General features: G+C 42.6%; 1 protein-coding gene across 1 annotated transcript in view; it reads left to right on the top strand.

Moving 5' to 3' along the window:
• The first annotated feature begins 258 nt into the window (after nucleotides 1-258).
• Nucleotides 259-26,109, top strand: part of LOC149178568 (uncharacterized) — a 40,293-nt gene continuing 14,442 nt past the window's right edge. Inside the window, exons 1-3 of the mRNA XM_089422148.1 lie at nucleotides 259-358; nucleotides 23,371-23,575; nucleotides 23,662-23,963. Of these exons, the coding sequence (XP_089278274.1) occupies nucleotides 259-358; nucleotides 23,371-23,575; nucleotides 23,662-23,963 (607 nt within the window). The remainder of the gene's footprint in view (nucleotides 359-23,370; nucleotides 23,576-23,661; nucleotides 23,964-26,109) is intronic.

The raw sequence follows: 26,109 nt of genomic DNA on the forward strand, positions 1-26,109 counted from the left end.
AATCACACCATAGGCTTAGTTAGGATCCATTTCATGCAAAAAACTGAAGATATTTTGGGTAAGGATGATGAAACAAATTTCTAAACTGCACCCAGTGCACCCCTGGTCTCGAGACAGTGCACTGCAAAGCAGTTCCCCTTTTGCTTGATTGCACTGCAACGCAATTTTTGATGCATTGGGATGTGTTGATCCCAGGGCATGGTATATTTTCCCTAGGGACCCCAAAACCCTAAAAGGTTTGCCTGAAATTGAAAAAAAATGACCTTAAATGAAAGAGAAGAGGTGGATATCCTAGTTGATCCTGACGGCACGAAGAATGATCCACATAATCTCCTGCAATCAGTTGTTGAAGTTCAAGGCAAGAACTGGTTCATAGCACAAAACTGAATGGTAAATATCAAATTGTAAAAATGACTTGGTAAATTCTTGTTTAATGGTTATTTAATGTTCATTAAATGAATAAACTATAGTTTTTACCTATTTTTACCAATGAAACAGGTATGTTTATTTCGTTTGGTGGTTCTTTGAGCAAGCTTACAGCTGACATAGTGAATTTGACGTGCATGATCGTAAATTGTACTTTTGACCACAGAGCATAATTTTATCTCTTTTTCGAACTCTGTTAAACATCGAAAAAGGAACCCCCCCCCCCCCCCCCCCCCCGGGAGTCCTCTTTAATCTCTTTTCAGACTCTCGAAATATGAAAATATTTTCGAGCGCTTGTCCTTTTCAGCTTGTAAATGGGTTGGAAACGAAATCTACTCAGTATAAGTTTAACCCTTTTCTGGACTAAGAGAGATTACTTATGAAAAATGAATATGTTGATCGAACATGGTCAATAGGTTCTCTCTTGTATTATTTTACGCTTTTTCAAATTTGAAAGACAAATTTACGAAAAATAACTTGTGGAGTTTTCTTTTTGTCCCTTTTCGAACTCTCTAAACGTGAAAAGGACCAAGTTCTCATTGTCGTTAAACTCGTTAAAGCATCAAATAGCGATAAACTTTTCCATCATGACAAGGCTGAGTTTCACCTTTGCTAGACTCGTTAAAACATCTCATAGCAATGGATTCACCCGAAGGGTGGAATTATACATCAAGCATATGTTATCCTCGTCAAGCTTGTTAAATAAAATAAAGAGGTATTGATCAACAATGACTGGGGAAAATGGGAAAAGGGATAAATCACTTTATGGTAGCAAGTCGCCCTTGAACATGACACTTCCCCTTCATCTCTATGACGATTTGGGTTGGGTTATCTTCTTGATGTTTATCATACGTATGGTCTATCACACCATCCATCACTTTGGTTTTGGTTCAATGCTGCCAATTCATTCAGTGTCACCGACATGTTCAAGAGAAGTCACTTAGTAAACTTCATCCTTTACAATACTCATAAACCTTCATTTTCATGACCGCCATTCCTGAACATTGTGTCGTTAGTCACATTATGTCTTCAAAATCATTACACTTATTTCATGTTGTTGATGGGGGATACATCAAGGCCCTCCTGCGATGAGTCGCTTCTTATCGACACTAGCACATTATCCAAGAAGTTTACTTAGAAACACCCTTCCAGTACCTTGAGGCTTGCATACATTAATGGCAAGTTTCTCGCTTCCAGCGACAGGTTGACATCACAAGCCTTCGATCGAAAGAATTTGTATGGTGTTTGGCATCAAAACATCTATTCACACCATGAAGAATGTACTGTAGTACCTTGAGAATCGTTATCATTAGTGGTGATTTCTCTCACGTCTGTTAATAGCTTACATCATTGGTTGGTAATCAGACGGTGTATTCCCATGTTCAACTTTAGATCACATTTTCATGTGGTTAGACTCGTACTTGAGCAAACAATTGGACAAGATAGAAGACCCTGGATCTAGTTTCATCCATCCGGGCTGCAATTTCAGGAGAGTACTAAATCATTTGTATGATGGCTTTACACAGATGGTCATCCTATCATGGTTCTATATCTGTAGACGACTATCTAATTTATGTACATGTAATGAAAAGTTTATATGTTGAGCATGGGTATGCCTTCCCTCAGCAATTCATGAAAAAATCAAAGATATCATGATATTATGTATTGTAATTGATGCATGTCATCGTCCTCTTCAGATCCTCCTCATCACATCATAAAGCATATCACTCAACATTATCATTTTCGACTTCATGCTTTAGGGGGCAACTGTTATAGGTCTATTTGGGCACATCACTCCTGACAATTAGATCAGTACAATTAGGGCTCATCAAACCCTAATTCAGTTGCTACATGCCCTAATACAAGTCATCATATTGAATGCTTTCATCCATAAAAGTTTCCTAGCTTGAAACCCTGTTGAAATGCCTCCTTGGGATACCAGCGCACCCTTGGTCAGGGGAAACTGCTCTGCATAGCATATAGGCCCATTCAGACCTATGCTACAATGCACTTAGGCCCGCCTATACCTGCATTGGGAAAGGATGAGCGAAATTGGCATAGGATTCTAGGAATATTCCTTGATTCTAGAGCATTCTAGAAAGATGCCCAGCTCTTATCCCATCCTATGAGCTTGACTTTGGATAGGTTATCGATCAATTAACCCTTTATCCTTTCATCCCTTTCTCCATGGAAAATAACTATCCAATTATGGAAAACCATTCAATGGCCAATTTATGACAAAACCACTTGCATTTCCCTATAAATTGACCACTCATCATAGTGATCTAGAGGCTAGAACTTGGATATTATAGAGAAATATTGTTGGTTTGAGACTTGAAATCATTGTCAAGTAATGTTATGTTGTTGGATTGATGTTTCTATTGGTGTGATGAGGGTTTGGACTAAGTTGAATGAGTGACACGAGATCGAATCACAATGGGTGTAACTTCTCCTTCTATCAATCAATAAAGTTGTTTGTTCCTTTTCCAATACTTTTGTATATACCTATGATGAATGTTTGTTCAAATGTTGTCGATTCCATTTGTTTACAGTAGATAGATCATATGCTTCGATTGTTGTCGTCTTCTATTTATGTTGGCAGGTACCGATTGAATGAATTCAGTTCGAGCGGGAGCAACGGGAGAAATTCAAAGGAGATCAAAGGAAGCGAAGGATCACAAGTAGGTTCCTTTATCTTATATGTCTATTATAGGAAAAGGTTAAGCATCTTTGCTTCTGTTGTTCTAAGTGTAACTACCCACTTAGGGAAGTTGTACTTATCCGTAGGTATAAATTTCGTATAACATATGGGGTCACTTTTGGTGTGTAATAGATTTTTCATGTGATTTTGAATTGAATTTATCTACTAACTTTGAACCAACTTTCTTTGAATAAATTACTTGTCATGATGAGTGGAAAGAAGCATTACATAAGTTTTGTGATGCTCTCATTAAGAATGAGACATGGAAGTTGGTGGACCCTCCATTTGGGACCAAACCAATTGGCTACAAGTGGGTCTTCAAGAACAATTACAAATTAGATGACTCGCTTGACAAACATAAATCAAGGATTTTGGCAAAAGGATTTGTATACAAATAAGGTATTGAACAAAATTTTGCCCACATATCAAAATGGGCCACTGTGTTAGTTTTTTAGCATCAGATAGGTATTCTAATCTCAAATTTGGTCAGAGATGCTAAGGAACACAAGAGCTCCAAAACCCTGAAAACGTTTCAGGAGAAAACACCTATAGATGGCTAAACTAAGTTAATTGGTCAATAATCAATTATTTATTAAGTCTAACTTAGGAAAAGTGATTAATTAGCATAAACCAATTGAGAAAGGTGAGATTTCCCTAGAAACTCACATGGATTGACTTAGAGATGATATTTGTCATGAATGGGGACCTAATCACGTTCGTTGGTTTGCTAATGAGAGATTACAAGAGGAGGTCGATGGGGTTGGAGATATACACACTTCATAGGTTGATTTCCTTGGCAGATTAAGCATCCAGCAGCTGAGAAAAGAGAGTTTCAAGCTAGAGGGGAAGTAAAGATAGAGAGGGAGCAGAGATAGTGATTCCAGAGGAATATTTCCAATTCCGGAGAGGCAACAGCAAGTGCCAGAGCTATTCCACATAGAAGTTGTGCAGGGACTATGCAAGTGCTTCAATAAGTAGTTTGATTCAGCTGAGAGGGAAGTCGATTCAGGTTCCAAAGGTCGTGATAATTTTCCATAGGGCCAAAGGGTCACTTCTAGTAGCATAGACAAGCAAAACAGCTTGATTAGAGGCTAAGATAATCCACACGTGTGAGTGGCAACACAGCGGCTGTGCAGAGGCCCTACGTAAGGGTTTGGACGACCAGATTTTTTGAGGCATGCAGTGTCGGGATTGCTTATGGAGTGAGAGAATATTCTCTCTAATATTTTTCCTAGTTATATGTTGATTGGATAGCCAGTTGGGCATCCATAGATTGTACTCAGATTATTTCACTATTACATAATAATAAATCCCTCATTTGTTACACCGATTTTCCAACATTGGGTTTTTCAAGGGACATTTGTCCAAAAATAACTATGTCAATTTTATTGTGTGTCTGCTAGTGTTTTCTCAATTTCCAGCATTTTATTTTTTGTGACATTTTATGGTGAAAATTGCAGTTTTGATTTTATTCGTTATTTTCCATAGAAAATAAAATACACTTAAAATTAATCATTTAAAAGAATAATTCCCAGTTTCCACAATAAATTAAAAAATTCACACACAATCCATACTCTATTTGCTTGGCAGCACAAAATGGATGGAAATTTCATCAAATGGATATCAATACTACTTTCTTGAATGAGGACTTGAAATATAATGTATGCATGTCTCAACCAAAAGGTTTTGTTGTGAAAGGACAAGAACATAAAGGATGTAAACTCATCAAATCCTTACATGGCATGAAATAAGAGCTACAAGCCTGGTATGAAAAACTGAGCATATTCTGAAATTTAGTTTCAAGCACTTTGATCTTGATAATGCAACTCTATTTTTCAAGAAAGTTGGAAAAATGTATATCGTGTAGTGTATACAGATGATCAATTAATAGCAAGGAACTATGAAAGATATATTGCATTCACAAAGAAAGAATTCAAGGAAGGCTTTGATTTGATAAATTTGGGACATCTTCACTACTACTTTGATCCGGATTTAAACAGGAACGCAACAAATTACATAGATAACCATAAACACAGAGATGCAGTGGAAATAATACTTCATTTCATTAATGTAAAATACTGAAATATGCTTACAAACAGAAATGGAAATAAACCAACTAGGGCGATGGTAGCTTATCTCTAAGAAGAGATGTGGTGGCTACATGCCTCTAAACTATCTTACAATGAGGCTCAATGGCCTTTTTATTATTGAACAATAAGAACAAACCCTAAACAACCAAAACCCTAACCCAAGGAGATGTAACACCAAGATTTTATGGGCCCCGTTGGGGTGAGTTGGACAACCAACTTCCCGGGGTCTTGACTTGGTCATATTATCTCCGTTTGACGCGCATGATAACCCGTAGGAAAGATCTCTCTGGAAATACGATGGAAAATATGATTTTACATATATTATTTTTTGCGGTAGATTTCCAAGAAAACGTCGTTTAGGGCCTCAAAACGGATCCGGAAGTTTAGGACCTGAAAAACTGCTAAAAATAGTAAATTGTGCTACAATTAAGGAAACTGAAAACCTGAAAGAAGCAATGGTGGGGGTCCAAGTGGAATTGGTGGGTGGACATCAATATCCACCTGGATCATTCCTCCCCCCTTAGGAAGCAATGGTCCCCATTGCGTTGAGTTCCTCCATGAGATGAGGAAACTTCTACTGAACTTGGTGCCTAGTGAGCCACTTGCCCTGGTGAAGGAGTTGGCCTGCTTTGAAAACTCGATACAATTGGATATTCTGCTGGCAATTGTGCTTGATATGTGTGTCCATGATCCAATCAGTTTCATCTTGTTCCATGCAATCTGGATTTAACTCTGTGGGTGTGAGCTGTTCTGCAATGTCGGATGTGTCTAGTAATGGTGGAAAGTATGGCCGAAGGCGGTCCACATTGAACATTGGGTGCAGGCCAAGGAATGGGGGAATGCTGAGCTCAAATGCATTGTCTCCCACAGCCTTGGTAATGGTGTAAGGACCATATCGGAGTGGTCTGAGTTTCTGATAGGCTCCAGTAAGGCGTTCCTTTTGCAAATGCAACCAGACTTTGTCGCCCACCTGAAACTTGTGTGGCACCCGATGTTGATCATGTCACTGCTTGTACTTGGCATTTGATTTCTCCATAATGTCATGGACCTGCTAGCGAATATGTTGGATGTGCTCAATGAAGTTGTTTGCCTTATCTGTTTCAGACTGGACATGAGCTGAATCTGTGTGAGTAGCTGCAAATAGCATGGCCACATCAATGGGGCATAATGGTTGGAATCCCAGGCCCACCTGAAAAGGGTTGTGGCCAGTCAAGCTATGGAGAGCCCGGCTATAGCTGTGCTGAACATAGGGGAGGCTCTTGTGCCATGTGTGTGGATGCTTTGAGTTGTACATGCGCAGAATGTGTACAATCATCATGTTGACAACCTCTGTCTGGCCATCAATTTGAGGATGGAAGGTTGTGGACTTAGTGAGTTTGGTGTCCAGCATCAACTAGAGACTGGACCAAAATGTACTGAGGAACATGTTGTCCCGATCTGAGATGATAGACTGTGGGATCCCAAAGTGCACCCACACTCATCCAAAGAAGAGTTTAGCGGTGGCTTTGGTTGTGATATTCTTCTTGCAGGCCGCCATAATGGCCATCTTCGAGAACCTATTGATGACCATAAAAACACAGTTGTTTCCATGCTTAGTGGAAGGAAGGCCTGACATGTAATCCATGGATATGGATTCCCAAGGTCGACTAAGGGTAGGCAGCGAGGTATAGAGGCCTTGCTTCTTGATGGTCAGTTTAGCAATGGCACAGGTAGTGCATGATCTGATGTACTTCCCAACATCGTATTGAAGATTCGGCCTATAGAAATACTTATGCAGTACTTCCACCGTTTTCTCGACCCCAAAATGCCTAGCAGCCCGATTGTAGTGTGCTTCCCAAATCATCTTGGCATGCTCGCTTAAAGGAACACAAAGGTGACCCAAGTGACATAACAGGGCATCCTGGAGGTGAAAATCTAGAACATGCTGACCCTCCAAGAGTGTCTGGCATGTGTGGCCGAATTTTGGGTCGCTTTTGTAGAGAAGTGGCCAATCAGAAGCCTTGTGCCCACAAGAATTGAGCACGGTGGTTAACGCCATGATCGGTGGTCGACTGAGGCAATATGCAACATTATTGGTTCTACCCTTCTTATACTTGATGTTCAAATGGAACTTTTGCAGGTATGTCGACCACTTCTGATGGCGATCATTCTGCAATTTACCTTGGGTCTGTATGAACTGCAGGGGTCGGTGGTCTGTGTGGATGATCATTTCCTTCCCCAAAATGTAATGCTTCCATTTTCGGCAAGCCTGCACAATGGAATACATCTCTTTGTCATAAGTGGGATACTTCCGGACTGTGTTTGAAAGTGTCTCACTGTGATATGCCACTGGATGCCCGTGTTGAGTAAGGACTACCCCAATAGCATAGTCAGAGGCATCTATCTCGACCTCAAATGGTTGTTGCAAGCCTGGTAATGCGAGAACAGGTGCCGAGCAGAGGCAATCTTTAAACTTTGTGAATGCCTTTTATTGAGATTCAGACCAAAAGAATTTTGCTTTCGCTCCTCCCTTGGTGACTTGACTCAAGGGCCAAGTGATATGAGAAAATCCCAACGTGAACCTGCGGTAGAAGTTGGCAAGACCTAGAAAGCTACGGAGTTCTTGCAGAGCAGTTGAAGATGGCCAATCCCGAATGACTTGGATCTTGGCTAGATCCACATGCACCCCTTGTTCATCAATAATGTATCCCAGATACTGAACCTGGGTCATGCCAAAAGTGCATTTCTCCAAATTGGCACATAACTTGTGTTGCCACAGTGTTTGGAGAACTTGTCAGATGTGGTGGAGGTGCTCTTCCCAACTCTAGCTGAAGATCAAGTTGTCATCAAAGTATACCACTACAAATGAGTTGGTGAATGGCCGCAAGATGTCATCCATTAGCCTCATGAAGGTTGCAGGAGCATTCGTCAATCCGAAAGGCATAACCAACCATTTGAAAAGGCCCTCCTTGGCTTTGAAGGCAATATTCCACACATCAGAGGGTTCGATTGGTACCTGGTGATATCTTGAATTCAAATCGATCTTGCTGAAATATTTTGCCCCCTTCAGTTGGTCCAAGAGGTCATCAATCTGTGGGATCAGGTACTTATTACAGACAATGATCTTTTTCAGCACCCGATAATCAATATAGAGTCTCCAAGTCCCATCCTTCTTCTATAGCAACACGATCAGGCTCCCACAGGGCAATGAACTTGGACGAATGTGACCTTTCTGCAGAAGCTCCTGAATCTGCCTCTTGATTTCATTGTTCTCCAAAACGGAGCGCTGATAGATTGGTCCATTGGGCAGTGGCGCACCTGGGGTCAAATCGATGGAGTGCTTGACCTGATAGTGCAGAGGAACCCTTGTGGGGGAGGTGAAGATGTCCTCATACTCCTCCATGACCTTTTCCATCTGTAGTTGTCATGCGGAGGGGCCTTGTCTCGAGGTCGTGGCCACCATCTTCTTCTTTCCTTGAGGGTGTATCATCAGGAAAACAAATTTCCCGATTTTGGAAATGAGCTTACTGCATTGTTTTGCAGTAACCAAAGAGATGGCGGTAGGTGGTGCTACCTCCGGTATCTTATACAACTTATTTCCCAAAGTAATAATAACAATACGGGGCCTTGATTCATACACAACATTTCGCTTCCACAAGTATGGTTGTCCTAATAATACATCAAAAACTTCGAGGGGAGCAATGTCACATAATACCTCATCCGTGAAGGGCTTGATGTTGTATGGAAGGAGACACTTCTGGCTCATGCGAAGATCTCATCCTGGGTGAAGCCAGTTAATGGTGTATTGTTTTGGATGTGCTATGGTCGGTAAGCCCAGCCACTTCACAACCTCTGCCAAACGAGGTTCTTTTGGCTCCCACTGTCGATAATGAACTGTAGCCATGAGCCCTTTCCCACATCTGGGAGTGGAAGAGACGCTCCTCCTCCTTTGGATCTTTGGGTTCCTCCTTTTGGATCTTCATGGTGGCAACAGTGGCGTTGGGCTCCACATCAATAATCTGCTTCCCTTTGTCATTCTCCTTATCGGGTTTCGACTCAGAGTCAGAACATGCATCTGATTCTGAAACCTTTAGCTCGGCCACCAGTGACTGCTTGGCCCAACACTCACTTGTGTTGTGAGTGGAGCTCTTATGGAACTCACACCACTTTCCCATGTCCTTTTTCGGCTTCACGGCGTTGTTCTTTGCTTGCAGCTTTGGCGGGTTTTCTTGGGTCACCCCGCCTTAGCTTTGTCCTTTGTTCTGCAGTTTGGGGGCACCTTTCCCTTGCTTTGAATTTGCAAATCCAAAGTCTCGCTTCTTCTATTTAAACTTTTGCTCGACCTTGACGACATATTGGTATGCCGTGCTAAGCGAGGAAATGTTCAAGAATTCTATTTCTTCCTGGATTTACTTGTGCAGGCAACCACAGTATTTGAGTACCAAATGATACTCTCAATCCTTGATACCCAACTTTGTATGAAGGGTATGGAAAATATTAGTAAACTCTAGCATGTCTTGGTCCCTTCACTACCGCAGCATTGTCCACTTTATGTATTGATCCTCATAGCTTCCAACAGGGTAGTACTGCTCCTTGATGGCATCCCGGAATGAATTCCAAGTGGGTGCAGATGAAAATAGTGAGCATGTACTTTCATCCTTCTGCTCGCAGTAGGTTTCCCACCAGTCCTTGACGTGGGGGGCTACTTTGAGAAGAGCAAAAATAATCTTTTCCCGACTGGAAAAATCATGAACAGAAAAATAACCCTCTAGCAGATTTAACCATTTATCGATGGCATCTGCGTCTATCTAACCCTCGAACATGGGGATTTCAAAATTAAATTGTACCTTAAACGGTGTGGTGTTTCAGAGTAGCTATTGGAAGCCGATGTGTCGCCCCTGGGTAGCCACTGAAGGATCTGGACAAAGTTGTCCATCATCACGTTCCTTTGTCGCTCGAGGGCTTCTTTGAGCAAGATTTTGATAGGATCTCCTACCCCCGTCTTTCTTTTCATCCGCCATGGGAGGGCCTCGGGATTTGTGAGGTTGGTCTTGCAAAGGTTCGACCAGTTCAAGCCCTAACTCTTTATATCCCGACCTCGTTGGGGACATGTAAAGAAAAACAAAGAAAAAAATCAAACTGCTCTGATACCACTGATCTAGATTTAAACAAGAACGCAACAAATTCCAGAAATAACCATAAACACAAAGATGCAATGGAAATAATACTTCATTTCATTAATGTAAAATATTGAAATATGCTCACAAACAGATATGGAAATAAACCAGCTAGGGCAATGGTAGCTTATCTCTGAGAAGAGATGCGGTGGCTACATGCCTCTAAGCTGTCTTTCAATGAGGCTCAAGGGCCTTTTTACTATTTAACAATAAGAGCAAACCCTAAACAACCAAAACCCTAACCCAAGGAGATGTAACACCAAGAGTTTATGGGCCCCGTTGGGGTGAGTTGGACAGCCAACTTCTCGGGGTCATGACTTGGTCATATTATCTCCGTTTGACGTGCATGATAACCCATTGAAAAGATATCTCCGAGGACTACGACGGAAAAGACAACTTAAACAAAAAATCATTGGAAAAAGATTTCCAAAAAAACGTCGTTTAGGGCCTCAAAACAGATCCGGAAGTTTAGGACCCGAAAAAAACTACTAAAAATAGTAAATTGTGCTACAATTAAGGAAACTGAAAAACTGAAAGAAGCAATGGTAGGGGTCTAAGTGGAATTGGCGGGTGGCCACCAATATCCACCTAGATCATACTTGGGCATTGAAGTAACTCAACATCCAAAGTACATATTCATCTCCCAAAAGTACATTGGTGAATTGTTAAACATATTTGGCATGGCTTAATGTAACCCTCTTTCAACTCCAATTTTGAAGCTCACATCAAAAAAAGAGAATGAATTTCAGGATGAAACCAAGTACAAATAACTTGTGGGGAGCCTTATTTGCCTTACCACCACTAGACTAGATATTCAGTTGTTGTTGGGATTCTTTATAGGCTTATGCAAACACCTTATGAAGGACATTGGAATGTTGCAAAAATAGTTTTGAAATACTTGAAGAGAACTCAAGTATTCCAAGATTTATGACTTCAACTTGATTTGATATTCTGAATCATAGTTTGATGGGGATAAAAAAAAATGGTGTCAACTTCAAGTTATCTCATGAGTCTTTGATAATTTTTTGCCTCCTGGAGGTCATGCAAATAATCAATCCCAGTAGATTCCATAACAAAAGTAGAATATGTCGTAGTTTTTTGGTTTTTTTGGTTTTTTTTTTTTCAAAGAAATATGTGTCCCTCGCAGGCCAAAGGCTAGAGTGAGATTGTTGGTACTAGGCCAACCCACAAGTATAATCACTCAATATTTCACATGGATCGAAGCCAATACAACAATATTCATAGGCATGAAACCATTACAAACAATAATATCAGGGAATTATAGCTTATCATGTCACTAGCATGGATTTGAACCTAGGTGGGGAAGATAACAACCATTCTGCCCAACCTCTCCCAAGATAACCCAAATTGACAGAATATGTGGTAGTTGTAGAAGCAATGAAGGAGATTATGTGGCTCACGATACTTTAAGACTTGTAGGAGAAACAAATTAATTATACTCCAACTCTTCTAGCCGACAAAACATTTGCAATCAAGTTTGCCAAGAATCCCAAATTCCATTATCATACCAAGCATATCAACATAAAGTACCATCTTATTCAATATCATGTAGAGGCCAAGACTATTCTTTTGAGACATTGTTCTACAATTGAGCAAATTGTGGACATATTCACCAAAGCCCTTGCAAGAGAAAAGTTTGAAAAGTTTAAATTGATGCTTGGACTCACAAACAACCCTTTAGCTCAAGGGAGGGAATGTTAGAGGTGCCAAGCTAATTTATTGGCATAAATTATGACATGATATTTTAAAAAATCTTGAAGTTCATAAACTTTGAAGCACACTACTGTATATAGGGAATTAGGCTTAGATTTATTGTCACAACAAACAAATAGAAAAAGTACTTTTTATCTTAAGAAAATTAGAACCAAACTTATAAAGTTAACTAGTAGTCAATTTAGCAATTAGATTATAAAAAATTTAAACTAATAAAGTTAAGAAAGCATGAAACAAAACTATAATCTAACAATCCAAACTTGTTGAAAGATACTAATCATGTTCATCTAAACTATCCACACTTATTGAAAGTAAAAGTGCACAACTTACTTATAATCACTTGGTTTATCGAGCACACACTATTGTCCCACAAGTTGTAGTTTCTTTGGGTTTAAATACTTACATTTGATGATTGCTCAGCCTTGTACTCTTATCACCAAAATTGACTTCACGTGTTAAAATGAAAGGAATATATCAAGAATGGAAATAATGCTTGATGTGAGTCTAGTTTGATGGATTGTGCATGCACTAGAGCCTTATCTTAATATATAGACTCTCCTAATATTTTACCCAACCTCTCAATAAGCTTGTTTCTCAAAGCATCCACTAATAACAATGTAAACTTTGAAACGGGAACTATAAACTCAAAACGAGAACTCTGGCCCAAAAACCCCAAAAAAACCACAAAAACAGTGCTCAAAACGAAAAGTGTGTATACTGGAACGAAGGTTTTTTTTTTTAGGTGTCAATTTTGCGGTTTTTTTAAAAATGGCAGCGACTACGAAATTTTCTACGAAATTTTCCTGCAAAATATAGCTTCAGAAAAAAAGTGTTGATACTGGAATAATGATTTTTTTTTTAGGGGTCAATTTTCATACTTTTTAAACAATGCTAATAAAACCAATTTTTTATGTCTCAAACAAAGTTAACTTTTAAGGAAAAACACATTAATGTTTCTGGTAGAATATCATTTTTCTTTCTGAAGTATAAATTTAACATGTTTTCAACCACAAAACTAAAAAAACATGACATTATGAACAAATTATTTCACTGAATGAATTCAAAAGTCTTTATTTGTACACTGAATAAAAGAGACATTATATCTCTAATTTGATATTGCATTGTAGATATTTAAACAATAAGATTTATCATACTTAAGACATAATCCAACAACATAAAAATGCTTCATAACTTCTCATTTAACAAAATATGGAAAACATCCATTTTATTTGAAGATACGATGCATACATCAGTTATATAAACTGTCTTAAACAATTATTCAAAATCACTCATATTTTCTTGCACACCATCAGAATTCACATCTTCAGATGAGTGACTGGATGCTGACGAAGATGTTCCATATTCTTCTCTGTCATCAACTAGTGCCCCATCTGAGTCCACATGCATGCCCAAGATTCCAGGTTTCAAAAGTCTTCTAGATCTACGACTGGTTTCAGCAGAGTCCCATGTCAACACTGTTCCTTCTGGTAACAACCTTTTCAGAATCTCTGTCGTCTTGAAGCGAAGAGTTCCTCTCTTTGTTAAATTGAAGTCATAAACAAGTATGTCAACATCCTTCAATTGTAATATGTCTGTGCGGCGGCGATTTATATTTGTACCCTTTCTTTTTCTTTTTCCACCATTTTTTTTGTCAACTACCATCTCTGGCTTATACACACCATTGAATGGGTGTGTATTTGTGGCATACCAATGTACTTCAACACCTGTAACATCCTCATTTTCTGTAAAGACCTTTAAAACTTTAGCAACCCAAAATGGATATCCATTAGGATCTCCATCTGCTAGCACTGCAATCATGCAACCCTCCTTAATATCCTGTACTGAACCCCTATAAAGGTCTTCCATGGCTTCACGTTGTGCACGAGATCTTCTGGAACCTATATACATCTCTCTTTCCTCTGCCTGTGAAGAATTAATAATACCCTGAGATTGTTGTTGTTCAACAATGTTTACTTCCTCATGTTCATTCGACACATTTTGTGGCCAAATAAATGGATTTTTCAAAGGTATATCTTCATTTATTGTTGTCGAAATGAGATCACTTTGATTATTGAAAAACGACTCCCACCAAACTGAATCAGCAATGTCAAAGTACTCATATGTATATCTAATACATTTTTTAATTTCTTCCAGGCAATCAGAATAATTTATAGCCCTGTTCTGTCTACGTGCATTCTGAACTTCACCAACTGATTGTAATGACAATATTTTTGATGCAAATATTGGATGATCTGGAATGAACTTCAAAAATTGCAATCCTGATGACGGTGCCCACTCTGTAGTAGTTGAATACTTCTTGCCCCATATTAGTGTTTTCCCATCAATTTTTTTGATACGAAATTGATGTTGGAAGCTAATGTCATTAAGTTGTTCAATGCATTTCCCCTCACCATATGATCCCAGAATAAACCTTCGCATGTCAACAGTTTCTTCCAACACTTTAAAAGCAGGCTCTGGCATGTATGATTTCTTAATACATTGAATTAGTGATGGCAAGCTCCCAACTTCCTTCCTCCTCAATGTGACTGAAAAACGACTGAACATCTGATCAATATGGTCATGAGTGTGCCCAACAAGAAGGAAACCAACCTTTACCTTTTGAAAAATTCTCAATTCAACAAGCATGTTCAGATACCCAAAAACAATCTGATTTTTGTTTTCACGGCAAGTGTTGTCCAATTGTAGATACAAAACTTCAGGAAGATTACCAGACCAATGAGAAATGACATCATGAATTATGGTTATGGTCAGATTTGCATCATTATGAATATTTGGAGCTGTGAAGTACACCCTTGGCAACATTTTCCCATTGAAGACCATACAACCGACCAAGTGAAACTGAATAAAATTTTCCTCTTGTAGATTTTTGGGTGTGCGAACAAAATGTGGTAAAAGTGTTTTCTTCTGGTCCATACCATCAATTATCAAACCCAAATATTTATTTGGATTATCATAACACTTCTTTCGATGCTTGTACAACTTCTTCCTTTCATTTGTTTGTTGTTCGCGATGCTCCTGAAGTTCTTTGACAATTAAATCTACACAACATAAAAGAAATTCATTAAGAAATATGTTTTCATAGTTGATGACTATACAATTTTAAAAGTAAAAGTTATGAACACTTACCTCTTTCTGAGCCTTCACATTTGTCCCTTTTTGATTTAAGAGAAGCACATGTACTGCAAATCCCCATCCTTGTCTTCTTAGGAATACGAACATTATTGAATTCTTTCTTCCATAGCTTCACAAAATATTGATATGTAATAAAGTGGCCCTGTCCCTCAGCACTTTCTGCATATTCTTTGTATAAGTTGTAGATTTCTCGTCTTGAAAAATTATCTGGAATATGTATTGTCTCTCTATTTGGCATACACTCTCCATGCTTTGAAAAGAAATCTTTCATCCATGACATTGCAGTATTTGATAATGGCCCAAACTGTCTTTTATAACGTACTTCTGAATAAAATGTGGGATCCTTTTCCAAATTTTCTTGAATTCTCGAGAGACGAAAATTCCCAAGTGAATGAAACATTTTGAAAGCTTTTCTACACAATAAAAAATTCCTAATATGATAATCATAACCTGACAATGTAGATTGCATGCAGCCAACTAAATATGAGTTTTGCATGCTTTTATTCATTGACAAATATCTCTTCCTGCTTTCTAATGCAAATGTGAAATCCATACGTTTCAAGCAATTTTTTTGGCAACATTCACTTGAAATGAGAGCGCTGATAGAACTTCTTCTCGTCAGATATTCTGCTCTACCCCTTGTATAACTAGAATAGTTTGCATTGATACGAAAAGGTCTACTCCTACTCCTTGATACAATATTTCTTGGCAACATCTCCATCATTGGATCTTCACTTTTATAAGGACTTTCATCATTAAGAGGAACGTTATCCACACTATGATCTGCTCTGATTTTCAAATTTTGACTGAGAGGATACCCTTCATCTTCCCCTTCTTCAGTGCTACTATCATAGTCCTTAGAATTCAGACTAAATGGAAAATCTGACTCGATGTTTAATGGATATTCTTCCTCATGTACATTATCAGTGCTGCTCTCATAGTCCATAGAATTAGGACTATGTTGAAAATGTGGTTGTTTACTTATTGAAGATGCTACATCCTGTCCTTTGTCACTGCTACCTTTATACTGATTAGAATTAGGACAAACTGCATCATCATGTTCTTCATCACTGTTGCTCTCATAGTCCTTAGAATCAGGACTAAGAGGACATTGTGATACTCCAATTTTTTGAGAATCATCATCCTGCGCTTCATCACCGCTGCTCTCATAGTCCTTAGAATCAGGACTAAGAGGACATTGTGATACTCCAATCTTTTGAAAATCATCATCCCGTGCTTCATCACCGCTGCTTTCATAGTCCTTAGAATTAGGACTAAGAGGACATTGTGATAATCCAATCTTTTGAAAATCATCATCCCGTGCTTCATCACCGCTGCTCTCATAGTCCTTAGAATCAGGGCTAAGAGGACATTGTGATACTCCAATCTTTTGAAAATCATCATCCCGTGCTTCATCACCGCTGCTTTCATAGTCCTTAGAATTAGGACTAAGAGGACATTGTGATAATCCAATCTTTTGAAAATCATCATCCCGTGCTTCATCACCGCTGCTCTCATAGTCCTTAGAATTAGGGCTAAGAGGACATTGTGATACTCCAATCTTTTGAAAATCATCATCCCGCGCTTCATCACCGCTGCTCTCATAGTCCTTAGAATTAGGAGTAAGAGGACATTGTGATACTCCAATCTTTTGAAAATTATCATCCCGCGCTTCATCACCGCTACTCTCATAGTCCTTAGAATCAGGACTAACTGGACACTGTGACAATCCATACTTTTGAAATTCATCATCATGCTCATCATCACTGCTGCTCTCATAGTCCTTAGAATTAGGACTAAGTGGACACTTTGACACTCCATTATTTTGAAATTTTCCATCATGCACCTCAAAACTGCTGCTCTCATAGTCTTCAGAATTAGGACTAAGTGGACATCGTGACCCTCCATTCTTTTGAACTTCACCATCACATTCTTCAAAACTGCTACTCTCATAGTCCTCAGAATTAGGACTGAGTGGACATTGTGACACCCCATTCTTTTGAACTTCACCATCAAGCTCCTCATCACCGCTGCTTTCATAGTCCTTAGAATTTGGACTAAGTGGAATCTGTGACTCTTTAAATTCTCCATCCCCTCTTTCATCAGTGTTGCTCTCGTAGTCCTTAGAATCGGGACTAAGTGGAAGAATTGACTTTCTATTCATAGTGGAAGGATTCCCACTATATTCATCAATATGAATAGAGTTGTTACGCGATGAAGATGTTGATGGTGTATAAACCGAAACTTCACCATCAGAGCAATCCATCACTTTCAAATAGAAAATGTTGAATGACACAAATGGAGTCTCCTGAGCGTATTATATAGCTTAAAGAATGAAATATTCCCTCCAAAATTATTCCCTCCAAAAATTTTCGCGAAAATATTTCCCTCCAAAAATTTTCGCGAAAATATTTCCCTCTAAAAGTTTGTTAGATTTATTTACCTTTATTATTTTATTCTACAATTGATTGAAAAACATAAACTAATTATCCCACATTAATCGTATGGAAAAACATCTTCGTAATTTTACTTATATAATAAATTTCGCTATCACTATTACTCGCCTCACATCTAGGTTTTCTGAAATTCCTTGAAAGACTCATGAATTTGTGGAGCAGCGATATTGCTAGAACAATATATACAACGAAGAATTGTCGCAATTGAAAGGCAAGTACAATTATTTTTTTGAAATTTTCATATTAAATTACGCTAATGAAAAATATATTTTTTTTTAAAACCGAAAATTTTCCAAGCCAATTTTTTTTTTTTATACCACATGGTGAATCGGTAACTATGAATCGGGCTGGGTGGGGCGGGCGGGCCGGGTGGGCTAGGTGGGCCGGGCGGGCCGGGTGGGCTGGGCTGGCCTGGGCGGGGCGGGCCGGGTGGGCTGGGCTGGGCTGGGCGGGCCGGGTGGGCGGGCCGGGCGGGCCGGGTGGGCGGGCCGGGGGTGCCGGGTGGGCGGGCCGGGCGGGCCGGGTGGGCGGGCCGGGTGAGCCGGGCGGGCCGGGTGGGCGGGCCGGGCGGGCGGGCCGGGTGAGCCGGGCGGGCCGGGTGGGCGGGCCGGGTGAGCCGGGCGGGCCTGGTGGGAGGGCCGGGTGGGGAGGGCGGGCGGGCCGGGTGGGAGGACCGGGTGGGGGAGGGCGGGCGAGGGGGGAGGGCCGGGTGGGCCGGGTGGGGAGGGCCGGGTGGGGAGGGCGGGCGGGCAGGGTGGGGAGGGCCGGGTGGGGAGGGCGGGCGGGCCGGGTGGGAGGGCGGGTGGGGGAGGGCGGGCGAGGGGGGAGGGCCGGGTGGGCCGGGTGGGGAGGGCCGGGTGGGGAGGGCGGGCGGGCCGGGTGGGAGGGCCGGGTGGGGAGGGCGGGCGGGCGGGCGGGCCGGGTGGGAGGGCCGGGTGGGGAGGGCGGGCGGGCCGGGTGGGAGGGCCGGGTGGGGGAGGGCGGGCGAGGTGGGAGGGCCGGGTGGGGAGGGCGGGCGGGTGGGGCGGGTGGGGTGGGCGGGCCGGGTGGGGAGGGCGGGCGGGCCGGGTGGGAGGGCCGGGTGGGGGAGGGCGGGCGAGGGGGGAGGGCCGGGTGGGCGGGGCGGGAGGGCGGGCGGGCGGGGGTGGGCGGGGTGGGCGGGGCGGGGCGGGCGGGTGGGATGGGCGCGCCCATCCCACCCGCCCGACCCGCCCCGCCCACCCCGCCCTCCCCCCCCGCCCACCCCCGCCCGCCCGCCCTCCCGCCCCGCCCACCCGGCCCTCCCCCCTCGCCCGCCCTCCCCCACCCGGCCCTCCCACCCGGCCCGCCCGCCCTCCCCACCCGGCCCTCCCACCGGCCCGCCGGCCCTCCCCACCCGGCCCGCCCCACCCGGCCCTCCCACCCGGCCCGCCCTCCCCACCCGGCCCTCCCCACCCGGCCCACCCGGCCCTCCCGCCTCGCCCGCCCTCCCCCACCCGGCCCGCCCGCCCTCCCCACCCGGCCCTCTCACCCGGCCCGCCCGCCCTCCCCACCCGGCCCGCCCACCCCACCCGCCCCACCCGGCCCGCCCACCCCACCCGGCCCGCCCGCCCTCCCCACCCGGTCCTCCCCACCCGGCCCTCCCCCCTCGCCCGCCCTCCCCCACCCGGCCCTCCCACCCGGCCCGCCCGCCCTCCCCACCCGGCCCTCCCACCCGGCCCGCCCGCCCTCCCCACCCGGCCCGCCCACCCCACCCGCCCCACCCGGCCCGCCCACCCCACCCGCCCGCCCTCCCCACCCGGCCCTCCCACCCGGCCCGCCCGCCCTCCCCACCCGGCCCTCCCCACCCGGCCCGCCCACCCCCGCCCGCCCTCCCCACCCGGCCCGCCCGCCCGCACAGGGCCACCCCCGGGCCGCCCCGCCCCGCCCGAGGGCGGAGCGTCGATTCCCGGAATCGACGCTCCGCCCTCGGGCGGGGCGGGCCGGGTGGGGAGGGCGGGCGGGGGGGTGGGCGGGCGGGGGTGGGCGGGCCGGGTGGGGAGGGCGGGCGCGGGCCGGGTGGGGAGGGCGGGCGGGCCGGGTGGGGAGGGCGGGCGGGGGTGGGCGGGCGGGCCGGGTGGGGAGGGCGGGCGGGAGGGGGTGGGCGGGCGGGGGTGGGCGGGCGGGCCGGGTGGGGAGGGCGGGCGGGAGGGGTGGGCGGGCGGGGGTGGGCGGGCGCGGGCCGGGTGGGGAGGGCGGGCGGGCCGGGTGGGGAGGGCCGGGTGGGGAGGGCGGGCGGGCCGGGTGGGGAGGGCGGGTGGGGGTGGGCGGGCCGGGTGGGGAGGGCGGGCGGGCGGGGGCGGGCGGGCCGGGTGGGGAGGGCGGGCGGGGTGGGCGGGGGGGGGGTGGGCGCGGGGGGGGAGGGCGGGGCGGGCGGGCGGGAGGGCGGGCGGGCCCCATCCCACCCGCCCACCCCGCCCCGCCCACCCGGCCCTCCCCCCTCGCCCACCCCCGCCCGCCCGCCCTCCCCACACGGCCGTGTGGGGAGGGCGGGCGAGCGGGGGTGGGCGGGGCGGGGCGGGCGGGTGGGATGGGCGCGCCCATCCCACCCGCCCGCCCCGCCCCGCCCACCCCGCCCTCCCCCCCCGCCCACCCCCGCCCGCCCGCCCCGCCCTCCCCCCGCGCCCACCCCCCCCCGTCCACCCCGCCCGCCCTCCCCACCCGGCCCCGCCCGCCCGCCCTCCCCACCCGGCCCGCCCACCCCCACCCGCCCTCCCCACCCGGCCCGCCCGCCCACCCCGGCCCGCCCACCCGGCCCGCCCACCCGGCCCACCCCGTCCACCCGGCCCGCTCGCCCGGCCCACCCGGCCCACCCACCCGGCCCACCCGGCCCACCCACCCGGCCCGCCCGGCCCACCCGGCCCGCCCGACCCGCCCACCCGGCCCGCACGGCCCGCCCACCCGGCCCACCCGACCCGCACGGCCCGCCTACCCGGCTCACCCGGCCCACCCACCCGGCCCACCCACCCGGCCGCACAGGGCCACCACCGGGCCGCCCACCCGGCCCGCCCCGCCCAGCCCACCCCGCCCAGCCCCGCCTAGCAATTTTTTTTTTTACTGATTTATGTGTTTTTTTTTTAGGAAAATGGCATCAAGAAAAATTTCTGTGAATCTTTCTGGAGCAAGGAGTCTTAAAGGTGTATCTTCAAAAAGCGTTGGTGAACGAACTCCACCTGAGCTCATACCTACAAAAAACGTTGGTGAACGAACTCCACCTGAGCTCATACCTACAAATATGACAACTGTTTTAAATGATAAGAAGCTAATATCAGATTGGAAAAGTTCAAAAGAGGTGAAATTTCCATCAAGAGCCTGGTATGTGAAAGAAAGAGAGAGCACAACTGTGAATATATATCTATACATTGATACACGCAATAATACTGAAAATTTGGAGGTGATGGGAAAAGTCATGGATATGTGTTCGGTACCAAACACTGGAGTTGTTTACGTACTTACAAAAACTGCCAAGTCACATGAAAGGATTAAATACCGACTATCATATTCATTATATGATAGGAGAGAGGTATCTACAAAGTTGAGTAAACAAATCGTAAATGATATGACACAAAACACGGTAAGTATTGTTATTTGTATTTTTATTTTGCGTTTTGAAAATGTCTCGCTATATTTTTTAACTTTGATTATATTAACATATGATATTTTGTTTGGCAGAATTTTGTTGAAAGTTGTTCAATTATGGTGGGAGGCATTCATTACATAGAGAATGATATCATGAACATTGTCAGCCATTTTTACTCAGTGTCAGAGGAAGATATGCAAAACATGGAAAATGTAGTAATTGATGATGCTACAAAACTACATCCAAAGAATCAGAAAAAAAGGCATCTGGTGGATAAATCTAGCAAGGGTAAACAAGTTACTTTTGAAGACGATGAAGTTGACAATGAAGCATATGTTGCCATTACTGAAGATGACATTGAAATTGTGGAAGGTCGTAAAAGACCAAAAGTAACAATGGCCAAGAATAGATCTCTTCAGAATGTTAAGACGAAAAAAAGTAGAGTTGAAGATCTTGAAGTAGTCATTACCAGCAGTCAAGAACCTAGTGAAACTTCAAAAGAAAGCAGAGAAATCATTACACCAGGAGCTGATTTAGGTGATGGCATTATCAAAACAAAACAAAATGCCATTCGACAGAATTTGACAAAGAGAAACCTAGTTGATGGTGGTCGTACATTTCAGTTAAATGTGACACAAACCTATAAGGCAAGTGAAGGACAATGCCAATATCAAGTCAGAAAGCCGCACCATCTGCATGTTCACAACTTGAAGACATTGATGAGGTACAATCCATATGCTCATGTGGTTAGTTATGTGCTTCTTGTTGATCCACTTCAAGTTCCCAACAAAGAAGCATTTGATAAGTCAAAATGTTTTGAATACAATTATTATGTGCTTGGGGGGAACCATTCTGTTGAAGCTCAAAGACAATTGATGGAGGAATATCCTAATAACCCACGTTTTGAAACGATGAAATGTATCATTTATGCTGGTTTAAATGAAACAGAAGCAAAGCTAGTGGCATGGGATCATAATTCAGATAATGAATATAGGATGTCTATGACTTTGGTCCAAAAGGTTAGATTTATTCATAGTGAATTCCTAGAAAAATGTGGTGGGGATAAGATCAATATTACTACAGATTTCCGAAAGGAATGTTGTATGGAAATAGGCTATCAAATTGAAGATAAAGGCAATTCAAAAAATGGAAAAGACAACAGATATAGCGATTTATTCAGAGGTGTTGATAACATTTTCCAATTGGCATTTAGAACTGGAGATATTTGGAATTTGATTGATGACATTTTTAGCATGTGGGAAGACATTGGCATTAAAAACCAGAAGGTCAAAAAGTCTAAGCCATTGATATGTAGCAACAATAAATCAGCGCCTGAACTGAAGCAACTTCCAAACGATATGACCATCACGCCTTGGAGGGCGATGCAAGGAGTGAAAGATGAAAAAATTGTCAAAACAATATTATCTCGTGTGAAGTCGGGGGAATTATCATTGGAAGAAATGTCTGAAGAATTTCAAAAGTAAGTTTGCTGAATTATTTTTACTTATTTCCAGGATTATAGTTATCTTTTAACTAAAACATGGTTATTGGTAGTATTCGTTATACATATCAGTATATTAACTTTTTCTTTATCTATGCAGTCACAAAGTTTACATGAAAATTCAGGAACAAATGGTTAAATTGTTGAATGAAGAATAGTTGGGATGATGTTGTACGCAACTATCCAGATTCAAGTTCTACATCAACATTGAAAGCTTTTTATCTTGCATTTAAAAAGGTAACTTGATTTATACATTCAGTTTTAATCATCTGTGTACTATTTTTAATTTAAATTAAAACTTACACATACATTTGTTTGTTTGGTAAAAGATGAGGAAAGAAGATAATGGAGCACCAGACAGTTTCAAGACTTTTATTGAAAAAATAAAGATTGAAAGACTGAGAAAGCAACGTATTAAGAATGTTGAACTTGATCCAACTCTTAATCATTTCATTTGGAATGGGCTAGACACTATTCAATATCAAGTAATACAAGGCGACTGTGAAGACATTGCGAAACTCATACCAAAAAGGGATTATGCCCTTGTTATTGCAGATATTCCCCATGGTTTCAATATTCCAAACATTTGCTATGATAATGACCCTTATACTTATCAAGCTTTTAATAAAGTGGTGGCGGGATTTAAGGAAGTGACGTCATCACCATTATGGAGATTTGTGACATTTCATTCAGACACACAGTTGGCAATGTTATTGTCAAGCTTCAAGGGGAAAACAAATTCAAGGATGCAGCTTACATGGTAAGATGTTTAAAGGTATATTTGATTAATGTTGAAAAATTAATTTATGTACAAGTTAATTGAAATTTTACTATTTTATGTTACAGGCAAAAGTCAAATCTTCTTGACAATGAAGATCAACAATTTATAAATGACTGTGAGTTCATTCATATTGATAGTTGGGCAAAAGATGATAGCCATATGTCTATGATTTTTAATCGGGTGGACAAAAAGAGTCATAGCCAAATACTGTCTTATGATGCTGTTGTGAGAAAACTAACATATGAAGACAAAGAAATGAAAGGAGAGATAGTTAACATTTATCAGAAACCACAATTATTGATTAACTATCTTATAGACATATGTTCAAATGAAGGAGATTGGGTTCTGGATTTATTTTCTGGCTCAGGTACGTTTTGCCACATGGAATTGAATTTCAATATGTTCTTTTTTTTAATTAATATGTCATTGTACTAATTTAATTCATTATTTTTTTGTGCTTGATAATTAGGTACAACACTAGCATGCTGCCTTCAAAAAGGAAGAAATTGCATTGCAATTGAGAAAGATCCATTACAATGCAATTTCATTCAGCAAAGAATTAATGCTCTCCAATTTCTTCCAGATGCAATGCAAGAAATTGGGTTGAAGAAATGGGACTTTAGTGAATCACGTGTGGCAAAAAAGGCAAAGGAACCCCAACCACCATTACATGGAATGTATGGAAAGACACATATTGGGGGATTTGCAGACATGAAAGACCCATTAGAAGAGGAAAATGAGCAAAATGAGCAAAATGAAACAGAAAATATTGTGGAAGAGGACAATGATGAAACTCTAGAGGACGAAGAGTTTGGATTACGTGACATTCTTGATTAAATTTAAGTTGTGCTTGTAACTCAAGCTTTGCAATGTTTTGACTTTGACATTTTATGAGAAGAATAAACACTCAATTAGGGTTGTTATACGTTCAATATTGGTAATATGTGATTTTTGCATTGATTTTTAAGTTAATCATTTTTTTTGAAAAAAAAGTAGTTATTATTATCCTTTTGACATGAAATTCATAAAAAAAACTATTATTTGACCATTTTTAGTTAATATTTTTGTATAAAATTTGTGATTTTGACATGTTAATTCTAGCAAAAAATTATCAAAACGTTTAGTTTTTTTGTTATATTTATGTTAAAAATGGTTATTTTTTATGTCCATTGTTAAAAAATGTTGTTTTTTAGAAACAATTATTTCATGTCGATTGAAAAATTAGTTAAGGGGGTTGAAAAGATGTCTAAATATGTAGATTATCTAAAATTCAAACTATCGACTTTATAATTTAAAAACGCAAAACAATAAAAAGGCCACTAAAAAAAAATAAAAATTAAGATAGAGAACAAGAAAATATGAATACAATGACGACTTCAAAAACTAACAAATTTAGAAAAAAAAAATTTACATTTCACACACTAGAAAATTTAAAGTCAAAAAATAGGTCTTTTAAAAAAAGGGTGTGATGCAGAATACACACTTTTTAAAATCAGGATGAAAATCACTACCATTCACCGAGCCTCACCCACTTAATGCACATGAAAAAAATTAAAGTTCCAAAAAACATGTTCTTAAAAAAACATGTGTATTCTGCATCAACACTTTTGCAAATCGGGTCATTTTTTTGCCACCTCTACAAAACGGGTAACAGTATCAGTTCCCGTTTCAAAGTTTACATTGTTTAATCCATGGAAAGAAATATTTGCAATGCTTGATGCAAGTCTGTTTTGACAGCTTGTGCATGCATTAGGACCTTTTCTTGATAGATAGACTCTCCTAATATTTTACCCAATCTCTCAATAAGTTTGTTTCTCGAAAGCATTGACTAATTAATGGAAAAAGAGACTTGTTTTGCTCATGCACAATAATTAAACTGTGATAATTAATGAAGTAAGAAAGCTTATAGTTCAAACAAGCAATTATGAACATTTATAGACAAGAAAAGCACAATAATGAATATATGGACAAGATAATGGAAATTTCATGAAAGTAGAGACTTGCGTGTATATGTAAATATAAACATGAAAGAAAAACACACTAAGATACGTATCAACATTGACAACTATGAACAATAAGGGGAATGAACACACACGTCGAGACAATGAGGGCCCTTCATGCTTTAGCTTGTACACCAAAATACTCCCAGTTACTTTACACTCAAAGGACTACATGTATTGATTAAAGAGAAGCTTGAAATAGAGCTTCAACAAGGAAGTTACTAAATATAAAGGTCACGATAGAAATCTAAAATTTGAAGTTTAAAGATTGCTTTGCAAGCTCCACTAGCTTTCCATTTATAAATGAAAAGTAAAACCAACTATTGATAAATCTCTCATTGGCTAACTAAATGTGATTCTAAGCATCCTTATAGATGGGATTTGTTATAATCCTTGCACCTTAAAAATGGCAAGTTGTCATTCAATAGTTTGAGAACCTCTTGTTGGTGTTGGATGTGGTCCTCTATTGCTTCAACCTTTATAGTCCCTTTCAAGGGTGATGTCATGGATGGA

The sequence above is a fragment of the Pinus tabuliformis genome, chromosome 4_1, assembly GCF_031772625.1.
Source record: "Pinus tabuliformis cultivar Carrire ecotype Pingquan chromosome 4_1, CPIR1, whole genome shotgun sequence".
Lineage (NCBI taxonomy): Eukaryota > Viridiplantae > Streptophyta > Pinopsida > Pinales > Pinaceae > Pinus > Pinus tabuliformis.